Below are 10,745 nucleotides of genomic sequence, written 5' to 3' on the forward strand. Positions count from 1 at the left end.
AGCGCCCGGAGGCTCACTGGTAACTTCATGCTCGGCACACAGACCCCAAGTTCCCCTTCCTTGTTTCCCGTAACGACCTACGCGTCAGGCCGTGAAACAAGACCATAAGCCCCCTGCCCCCCCTCTTCCCCCTCCCCCTCCCTGGCTTGAAACAGTCCTCTGTCAACCTGGCCCACATCCCTCCCACCACTCTCTCCCCCCTTCTCCCCTCCCCTTTCCTCCCCTCCTCCTCCCTTGATTCATCCGCTGGAGACCTACGCGGTAACATACTCATCTCCCCAACACACACACACACACACACACACACACACACACACACACACACACACACACACACACACACACACACACGCACACAGGAAAGGGCGTGGTTCTGGGTGATTGAGTAGTTTAGTTTCCAGCACAGTACAACAAAGAAAACAAAAGACGTGTGGCAGCAGCAGCGAGGCCGGAAAACGAGCGCCACAACTCTTGGCTCGGCGTGCGTGACTTGATCTACAGCAACGAGATGGGCGGCAGGATCCCCTTCGCGCCCTCCACGGGAATGTCAAAGTCAGGGATGGTCGGCGTCCCCTCCATGGCCCGCACTTCACCCTCCCGAGACACCTCCAGCGGGAACCTTGGCGAAGAGGAGGAAGGGAAAACATGTAAATAAGGCTTATATTCAAGGGGATAAACACGATGGGAAGCGGAAGGGAATGAGAGTGCGGCTGAAAGGACGTTTTTATAGAGAGCTAAAATTGCTCTTTATGATGGCTCTTTGCGAGTGTACTGTCGCTGCCGGGTGTTTATGTCCCTCACTTTATGTTTATAGTCACTGGCTATATTTTTACTCCCGTCTGTGAGCTATTCAGGCCCAACGAGAACCACCTGTGTGTGTGTATGTGTGTCCTCAACGCCCCCTGCCACCACCACCACCACTACCACCACCACTGCCACCACAACAACCACGTATAATCTCCAACTCCAGTCATATATTCCTCTTACAGCACCAGACGTCCTTCAACACCCACCTCATGAAGCGACTCCTGGACTCCACATCAGGGTCGCCGTAGACGTAGGAGTTCAAAGACTCATCAGCGAGGCTTCTAATCCTTCTGATGGCGCAGAGGGAGGCCGGATCCGATAAGGCTTTCTCTTGCTCGGACAGACCGGACGTGTGTTCCGCCCAGAGGCACCGGCGGAGCATGGCCACGTCCCCGTCGCTCACCGCCTCCTCCTTCGGGCTGTTTTTCCTCACTCTGACCTGCATTCGAAAGGTGACGTCAGCGTAATGCATCCACCTTATCCTCGAAAAACAACGCGTCATGCATCCTATTTAGCCTCCTCCTCCTCCTCCTCCCCCTCCCACTCCCTCATATCAAAGCCTGGGCGAGATGCGAAGCTTAAAATGAAGCTCGCCGAGGCAAACACACATGGCCGTTGTTCCCCCCACATGAGGGCATAACAAAGCAGTGCCAGACTCAAGGGCAAGGCCGTGATCAAAGAGAGAGAGAGAGAGAGAGAGAGAGAGAGAGAGAGAGAGAGAGAGAGAGAGAGAGAGAGAGAGAGAGAGAGAGAGAGAGAGAGAGAGAGAGAGAGAGAGAGAGAGAGAGACTGAGACTAGGTACCCCCACAACCACACCCACACCCAGCATATCCCCCTACACACACACACCTGGCGGGCAGACACGGCCACCTCAGTGTCTCGGGTGCCGTCCATGGATCGCTCGTTCATGTTGGCCGAGCCGATGATGACGTGCGTGTCGTCGGCGAGGGCCATCTTGGAGTGCACGTAGATGAGGAAGCGAGACCGGTCCCGCCACGCCCGCTCCTCACTGCACCTCCTCGGCTCCTCACCGCCCAGCGCCTGACGAACACGCGCCCGCGACTCCTTCTGTTGGTGTCAGAGCGAGGATTTTTTAGTTTTTTTTTTACAGTAAAGGAAGCAGCTAAAGAGCAAAAGTGAATGAATAAAAAGCCCGCTAAGAAAAAAAAAAGGCCAGAGGAACAGAGAAAAAGGAAAACAAATGAAAAAAAATGCCCTTAACCACAGCGAATATACGAGGACTTATATTGCGTATCGACGATTAAAAAAGAAAAGAACATTAAAGAAGACAAAAAAATAATACAAAAAAAATATAAGAAAAATAAAGAGAATAAATACTAAAAAGAAGAATATCAATTAAATGCCTTCAGAATTACCATTACAAAAGCTTTATAGGTTTACGGGAAAGAAGGATAAAAAAATATGAATATGAATGTACGATTTCGAGGAAGGGAAAGGAGACGGCTAGTATTTGTGTGTGTGTGTGTGTGTGTGTGTGTGTGTGTGTGTGTGTGTGTGTGTGTGTGTGTGTGTTCACCTTGCCGAGGCAGAGCACGAGGAGGTAGTCGGTGGGGTGCAGGTCAGAGCCAGTCTCACACAAGGCCTCAGCAATCCGCCGGTACATCATCTGGAGAGGAGAGATTATCATTATTGTTATTATCATTGGTAGTAGTAGTAGTAGTAGTAGTAGTAGGTCTGATGGTATATACGTAATTATATTGTTGTTGCTGTTGTAGATTTTGTTTTTCGTTGTTGTTGTTGTTGTTGTTGTTGTTGTTTTAGCATCATCATTATCATCACTGTCATCATGAGTTTTATTATCAGCTGCGGCAGATTTTTTTTTTATTTATTTATTTATTTTTTTTTTTGAGGGGGGGCGGTTTTCATGATTATATACTTTTATGCAAACTATCGTCCCCACCACCACCACCGCCACCACCTCCACCTCCACCTCCACCATCGCCACCACCACCACCACCACCGCAGCCTGTACTAACACCAATAACCTGTTTTTTTATCTGTACATCAAGCGGGGCAAGCAAGTTTCACGACCACTTTTTTTTTTACTTAAGCTATCACCATAACTACCACCATCACCACCACTATCACCACCACCACCACCACTACACACCACACAATCACCACATACCACACTACCATCACATACCACATATTCTTCCCAAACACCACCCTCCCTAATTAACAAACCATTATAGTCTAGCATCTCACACACACAGAAATAAGTAAATGAACAAACAAAATGAATAAATAAATGAAGAAAGAAAGACAAAGAAAGAAAGAATGAATGAATGAATGAAAGAAAGGAAGGAAGGAAGGAGGGAAGGAAAGGAAGAAAGAAAATGAGAAAAAGAAAGAAAGAAAGAAGAAAGAAGAAAGAAAGAAAGAAGGAAAGAAAGAAAGAAAGGTAGAAAGGAAGAAAGAAAAAACGAAAGAAATGTAAAGTAAAGTGAATCAAAGTAGAGTAAAGAAAATAAAAGAAAAATAGATAAAGAAAGAATAAAAAAGGAGAATAACCACCCACCTGTATCGTGAGGTACTGGAAATGGAGGATGGCCTTGGCACTGCTTCTGGTGACGGGGTTCCGCAAGTGTCCCTCGGGTAGCAGCGGGAGCACCAGATACACGCGGAACGCCTCGCACGCCCGGATTTTGCTCACCTGGAGGGGAGGAGCGCGTGTCAGTGAAAGGCGGGGCAGAGACAGGGAAAGACAGACATGGGAGGGGGGAAGGGTTGTAGACAGATGTTAGGGTATCTTAGTAGTGTGGCAAACAGACAGGGATGGAGGTACATTTAGCGGGATATAGAGACAGTAAAATCGACAGCCGGACAGACAGAGACAGGGAAAGACAGACATGGGAGGGGGGAAGGGTTGTAGACAGATGTTAGGGTATCTTAGTAGTGTGACAAACAGACAGGAATTAAGATACAGATAGCGGGATATAGAGACAGTAAAACAGACAGCCGGACAGACAGAGACAGGGAAAGACAGACATGGGAGAGGGGAAGGGTTGTAGACAGGTGTTAGGGTATCTTAATAGTATGACAAACAGACAGGGATGAAGATACAGATAGACAGTAACATATAGAGACAGTGAAGCTAACAAACAGATAGACAGACAGAGAAACAGAGAGCTATGAGAGGAGAGATGCATAAAGATGATAAGTTATTTCGGTAGTGAGACAGACAGACAGATTTTGATGTTACTGATGGATAGACAAGCAGATAGAGAGCTAAGCAGACAGACGGATTAACGGAAGAAGAGGCAATGAGGGAAAAAGACGGAAATTGCTGATGATGATGGAAGGATAATGATGTAGAGAGTGAGACAGACAGGCACTGGTGATGCAAACAGAAAGATATATAAGGTACAGACAGAAAGACACATGTTTTCAGATATATAACAACGTAATATTTTTAGTTAGTTAGTATTTAACCCGGTAGCAGCGACGGGCCAAATTTGTGGCTTTACCGTGTAGCAGCGACGGGCCAAATTTGTGGCTTTACCGTGTAGCAGCGACGGGCCAAATTTGTGGCTTTACCGTGTAGCAGCGACGGGACAAATTTGTGGCTTTACCGTGTAGCAGCGACGGGACAAATTTGTGGCTTTACCGTGTAGCAGCGACGGGACAAATTTGTGGCTTTACCGTGTAGCAGCGACGGGGACAAATTTTTGTCATGATAAAGACCCCAAAAAATAGCTGATACATAAACTGATCACAAATGCGTTGATATATATTATGAAATGGTGTGTGTGAGTGATGTTTTTTTCTCATTAATTCGCTTATAGGGGCCCTTAATTAAGAAACATGATCCCCGCAGCTACCGGGTTAAGTCATCATATCGTTTAGGAACACGTTCAGAAACCATCTATATGCATTTCCTTCCCTCCGTGCTGCGTGTATCATTGTTATTTTATTTCATCGCTTGCCTTCTCTGTCTCTTTTTCTCCGTCCGTCTCCCTCAGAATATCAGGCCCGTAAGCCCCTCCGCCTCCCTCGCCCTGACTCCTGAATCCCTTTCCACTTTTATTGCCTTTTTTTCCGAGCGTTTCCTTTTATTTTGTTGCACCGACCTGGTTTTCTCGTCTGTCTCCCTTCCGCCCCGCTAGACCCGAACTCCCCCATCTCTGACTCAACTTTTTCCCCTCCATTTTGCTTCAGTTTCCCCTATGTTTCACTCTCTAGCTATCTATCTGCCTATCTATCTATCTCTTTCCATCTCTTCATCTTTCCTCTTTTTTCTTTTCTCTCTCTCTCTCTCTCTCTCTCTCTCTCTCTCTCTCTCTCTCTCTCTCTCTCTCTCTCTCTCTCTCTCTCTCTCTCTCTCTCTCTCTCTCTCTCTCTCTCTCTCTCTCTCTCTCTCTCTCTCTCTCTCTCTCTCTCTCTCTCTCTCTCTCTCTCTCTCTCTCTCTCTCTCTCTCTCTCTCTCTCTCTCTCTCTCTCTCTCTCTCTCTCTCTCTCTCTCTCTCTCTCTCTCTCTCTCTCTCTCTCTCACTGTTAACCTAAATATCTATCTATCTATCTATCTTTTTATCTCTCCTCTATTACCTCTCTCTGTCCATTGCTATTTTTTGTTTTATCCCATCTTTTCTTTTTCTTGCTTCTCGACCCTTTGGCAGTCCTTCCCCGCCCCTCTCCTGTCTCATCTTCACGCCGCCCCTTCACGTCACCACCTTTCCCTCTGCCGCCTCCTCTGCCTCCTCCCCCTCCCTTGTTTCCTCCTCATCCCGGATTCTTACCACGCGCTGCACAATCTCCAGAGGCACAAGGTTTCTGGCGCAGCTGTCTTGATCCTGACTCCACGCCTGCGCAGACCCGATGAAGTACTGAAAGAGAAGGAAGTCTGAGGTAATGAAAGAAAAGAAAAAGTTTGTTAGTGTCTCAGAGGCGTTTCTCTTTGTTCTGTAATGTTTGTTAATGAGTTGGTTACTACTACGAGGGTTAAGGGAATCCGTATAATTGAGTGAAGTGAATTCGTGGGTTAGAGGGTTTACGTGGAGGGAAAGGTTCAGCTGCAGGTACAAGTAAAGCGTGTGTGTGTGTGTGGGTGGGTGTGGGTGTCGGGGGAGGCGTATATTCCGTGGCCGCGACCTTGACGTCAACACCAAGAGCTTTCTTAATATTGAACCCTTAATTGGGAAAGCCGATAGCGAAGTGCGCGTATAACCGTGACGAAGGCTTCTCCCTCTTGGTGTGTTTCTTGTTCTGCCTGATCTTGTTGTTGTTGTCCTTGTTGTTGTTGTTGTTGTTGTTGTTGTTCATATTCTTCTATTTCTACTACTTCCTACTCCTCCTCTTCCTCTTCTTTTCTTTTTCTTCTTCTTCTTCTTCTTTTTCTTCTTCTTTTCTTCTTTTTCTTTTTCTTTTTCTTCTTCTTCTTCTTCTTCTTTTTCTTTTTCTTCTTTTTCTTTTTCTTTTTCTTTTTCTTCTTCTTCTTCTTCTTTTCCTTCTTCTTCTTCTTCTTCTTCTTCTTCTGCTTCTGCTTCTGCTTCTTCTTTTGCTTCTTCTGCTTCTTCTTCCTCTTTCTTTCTCTATTTCTTTCTTTTCTGCTTTTCAAGGCAAGAGGAACATTTATCACTGAGGCTCCGAAGAGGTGACCTTTTCCTCACGGTTTACGAAGGACGAGAAAGAAAGATAAACTGAAGAAAAGGTGATAAATAAAAATTGGAGAAATGCCAGAAGACGCGAGAAAAAGTATAATTAGCAGAGAAAGAAGGAGAGTCGCAGGATATTAAACGTTCGACTCGTGGATGAGCAGAGAGTAAGCAAGATTCTAGAGAGGGTCGTGATGGTGGGCAGGTCAGCGAGGACACCGGAAGGATCGAGGAGAAAAAATAAAGGATCCTCGACAAGCTATCAGGTGTGTGGCGCCCCTCGTGTGTCCCTCCCTGGCGGTGCTGTCATCCCTCACGCCCGTGCTCTGGTGACTTTCCTTTTATTGCTGTTGTGGTGGTGATGGTGGTAATGGTCATGATTGTTATTGCTGCTTTTGTTGTTGTTGTTATTGAGGAGGCAGTGTTGTTTTCTTGGTTGTGTTTAAAGGGTCCAGATGTGTTGATGGTGGTGTTGGTCATGATTGTTATTGCTGCTTTTATTGTTGTTGTTATTGAGGAGGTAGTGTTGTTTTCTTGGTATGTGAGTTACTGCATTGACTCCTTTTCGTTCAGCCGCTAACAGCAAATCCATTATACCCTAAATTAGAGTATTGTCATAATGCAAACACAGAGAGAAAGGAACACAAACTACAGACTATTATAAGATGGGATGATAAAGAAAGAGTAAAAAAGCACTCAATAAAAGCAAAGTCAACCATTATGCAGCCACAAAGAGAAAAGAGCACGAACTACGAACTGTAAAAAGATAAAATAATAAAGAAATAGGAAAAGAGCACTCAATATAAACAATATTTAGTCATTATGCAAAAACAGAGAGAAATGAGCACGAACTACGGCCTGTTAAAATACAAGCTCATTAAAAAGAATGAAAACACTCATTAAAACCGAAGTCGGAGAGCAGAGCAGACAGCAGGTGGTCAAGGTCACGTACAAACACCTTCAGGAAACCCCCACACGAAAGAGCAGGAAAACCCACCTGAGAGCAACGAAGCAACAGATAAACAAACATAGGACAGCAGAAGACGTTTTACCTGGCTCTCGATGTACAGAAACCTCTCCGCCTTCCGTACGAGGCGCACAAACGCCCGGTGTACGCTGGAGTCCACCACGCGTCCATCTGTCATGTTCAGGACGCCCACTCGAGCGCTATTAAACTCGGCCGAGTCTCCATCGATCGACCTCACCACCTGGGGGAGAGAGGCAACAGGTGAGCGTAAGGCAGGGATAAGGAGTTCTGAAGGCAGCCGGATTGTGTAAGGCTGAAGCCCGTATTTTTAAATGTCTTGGTACATCACTCACCTGTTTGAAAAGCCTCTCGTAGAAGTTGCTGGGATTTTCATGGGCTGTTTTTTTTATCCTAGTGATAGTTTTACCCGACTTCTGTTTCCTGAGCGGGAATATTACCGATGAAAACCCAGTTAATCTTCTCTGTGGCCTTGGAAAATAGTCGTGGTGGGAGCCTGATACGCATAACATAAAACTGAGAACAAGCAGGCACAATACGCTACAGAAACAGGCTGAATTCAGAGATAAGCATACGAACGGATTTTTTTATTGTTACGTTAACCCCACGCAAGGTTTCTCACAATGCATCTGGCCAAAGAGAATGTCGTGAGCCCCACCCCGTGATTAGTGAAGTCACGGTCGTGTGTCGCGTGATTCCGTGACTCGATATTTTTTTTTTTTTTTTATCGCCGCATGGTTTATGTCTCACGTTTGCTAGATAGGCTCACAAAGTCCAGGCAAGAAATTTATCCTTATCTACACACGTTAAATCGTCGGGAGAATGTGTGTGTGTGGGTGGGTGGGGGGGGGGTGTGGGTGTGGGTGTGTGTGTGTGTGTGTGTGTGTGTGTGTGTGTGTGTGTGTGTGTGTGTGTGTGTGTGTGTGTGTGTGTGTGTGTATTTTTGTGCGTGGTCTCGTCCAGCCATCCCGCCCTGACAAAGGTGTATTCTCAGGACACACTTTTTGTTGCCCCTCGCCCTCCAGTCCCCTTACAGACCTTCAGGGCCTCCGAGACGGATGTTTTGGCCGCGCCTTCCTGACGACGTGGAAAAATACCTGTCTGATAAAGTCTCGTCTGGCCGCCAAGGTTTCAGGTTGTCCGAGGGAAGACTGAGTGCACGGCTGCTTCAAATGCTGCTCTTATTTTCTACACTACGACTTTTGGTCATACTAATTCTATTACTACTGCCGCCACAGCTACTACTACTACTACTACTACTACTACTACTAATAATAATAATAATAATAATAATAATAATAATAATAATAATAATAATAATACCACTACTACTACTGCCCATTTAATATATTGTTAGCCCACTTGTTTATGTAATGACAACACACACACACGCGCGCGCATACACACACACACACACACACACACACACACACACACACACACACACACAGTCTCCCGTTATAGTGTCCCAGCATAGACCAGAATTATACACGAACACCCAAACATAGCAATCTCGTGTTTTCCATACCTGCATCTGCCAGACGGTGCCGTTCTGAACGTCCTTTCCTTCCTGTGCCTTGATGAGGTCATCTTCGTAGGTCTGGACAAGCAAATGCACCTTTCCGGGGACTTGCCTCCTCCATCTTTCCTCGAAGTTCCTCAGGAGGTCTATGGCCGCCCGTCCCGTGAGGCGCCCGTGCACGTCATGCCAGGGTTCGCGCGGCCCTTGGCTCGGCTTTACGCTAATGTACCCATTGTGGAAATCGTCTTTATGGTCTGTCGCCAGCGTTGTGAAGAGTTGGTGTTCAGGAGTGTCCCAGCGGCCCTTTGTCATATCCTGGCCCCCAAAGAACGCCACAAGATCACCCTTCCCATCGTCAGCCACCATGATTTTCTGATGGTGAGACCAAATGGTCTCTACAATTTTCTCTCTAATGGCACACTTGGTGTCACGCTTTCTCCTGACCTTCTCTACATACACCCCTGTCTTGTCAAAGTAACGGTCAGTGTCTTCGTCGAACGTGCCAACAAGACCTGCACACAGGCCCGCCGAAAATTTCTCATTCCAGATCAGCAGCAACACTCGCACGCCCTCTCTGGCCTTCCCCTTCAGTAGTTCGCCGAGTGTCTCCCCGCCCCGCTCTAACCGCGTCCCGGTCCACAGACTCCAGCCAGCGATGTAGATTAACTTCTTGGCGCTGCGAATCGCAGCAGCCATGGCCTCGAAGGCATTCTCCCGCTTTTCAGTGATGCCCGGGACCTTGCCAGTGTGCGCGTCCTGGTAGAAGGTCATTGTTCCGCCATTGTGCATCGGGAAGTATGCCCTGGGAACCTCGATGTCTTCGCTTCGTGCCTGGGCCGCCGGGGTGTACATGATCTTCATATTGACACAACCGTTGCTTCCGTTAAGGTTCACGGGACCATCTTTCTTCCACGCCTGGTGAGGGCTGCCCAGCTGCATGCGGCCATTTCCAACCCGCTTGGACTTCAGGCGTTCCTTGGCCCACACCGTTATGTTAAGGTAATCTCCAGCTTCACACACAGGGAGGATGACGCGCTCTCCCCACACGATGCTGACTGCATTCTTTCTCACCCCAGTGGTAAGAATCGTGGCTGAACCGAGCTTGACGGTTACCCACATGTCAGACAAGTCTCCCCTCACGATCTGGAGGAGACAGTTGTCCCTGTCTGTCAAGTTCTCCCCACTCACAACCTCCACCTCAAGTTCCCCGTGATACTTCATCTTCCATCCACGAGTACAATCTGTGAGCCCGAAGCGACGTGCAGCAAGTAGGTTGGTGAGTCTTCCCGCCCCGCGTCCCGCTGAGAAGTGAAGGAGACGGGTCGCGCGCCACGCTCTTATGCCTGGGTGATTACGCGGCGACCAAGGGCAGTGGGTGACAACTCCTGAGAGACCACAGATGTGTGTGTGTGTGTGTGTGTGTGTGTGTGTGTGTGTGTGTGTGTGTGAATGCAACCTCTCTGCACTTTTTTCCTGGTTTTAACAGCAAGGTGATCAAATCTTTTCTCCCATCCTTTCTCCCCTCTCGTTTTTTTTCCATCATTTCCTCCGTGACGTAACGCCACAGTCGTCTGTCAGTGAGTGAGCAGGAAATGTTTTCTCTCCGTGACTTTTTTAGGGCAGGGCAGCTACGATGGGTTCAACTATTTTTCCTTGAACTCTTAAACAGGAGACACGTTATGAAGTATTATCAAGATAGTTAATATTCCTCGTTAAGGGCCTCGTCTGCAGGTTATATGGCGCCGGAAATTACGAAAACAAAACACTGACAAGCGGGGCTGGAGAAGGGAACTCTTGTGGGAAAACTGCCCTCGG

General features: G+C 47.3%; 1 protein-coding gene across 1 annotated transcript; it reads right to left on the minus strand.

Moving 5' to 3' along the window:
- Window positions 1-371: 371 nt before the first annotated feature.
- Window positions 372-10,264, minus strand: LOC127007410 (uncharacterized). The gene is made up of 8 exons (XM_050878388.1): window positions 8,937-10,264; window positions 7,476-7,631; window positions 5,569-5,655; window positions 3,351-3,485; window positions 2,346-2,435; window positions 1,658-1,876; window positions 1,014-1,246; window positions 372-619 (listed from the first exon to the last, which is right to left on the minus strand). The coding sequence occupies exons 1-8, from the start codon at window positions 10,149-10,151 to the stop codon at window positions 496-498; spliced, it is 2,259 nt and encodes a 752-aa protein (XP_050734345.1). The 5' UTR covers window positions 10,152-10,264; the 3' UTR covers window positions 372-495.
- Window positions 10,265-10,745: the final 481 nt, after the last annotated feature.

The sequence above is a fragment of the Eriocheir sinensis genome, chromosome 35 (assembly GCF_024679095.1).
Source record: "Eriocheir sinensis breed Jianghai 21 chromosome 35, ASM2467909v1, whole genome shotgun sequence".
Taxonomy (NCBI): domain Eukaryota; kingdom Metazoa; phylum Arthropoda; class Malacostraca; order Decapoda; family Varunidae; genus Eriocheir; species Eriocheir sinensis.

Excerpts from the sequence above, each read along its gene's own strand:
- LOC127007410 (XM_050878388.1), bottom strand. The coding sequence starts at position 10,151 with ATGAAGTATCACGGGGAACTTGAGGTGGAGGTTGTGAGTGGGGAGAAC. Across the intron at positions 3,486-5,568 it reads TGGAGATTGTGCAGCGCGTG|GTGAGCAAAATCCGGGCGTG; the intron begins GTAAGAATCCGG and ends CCTCCCCTCCAG. Across the intron at positions 1,877-2,345 it reads TCGTGCTCTGCCTCGGCAAG|AAGGAGTCGCGGGCGCGTGT; the intron begins GTGAACACACAC and ends TGACACCAACAG.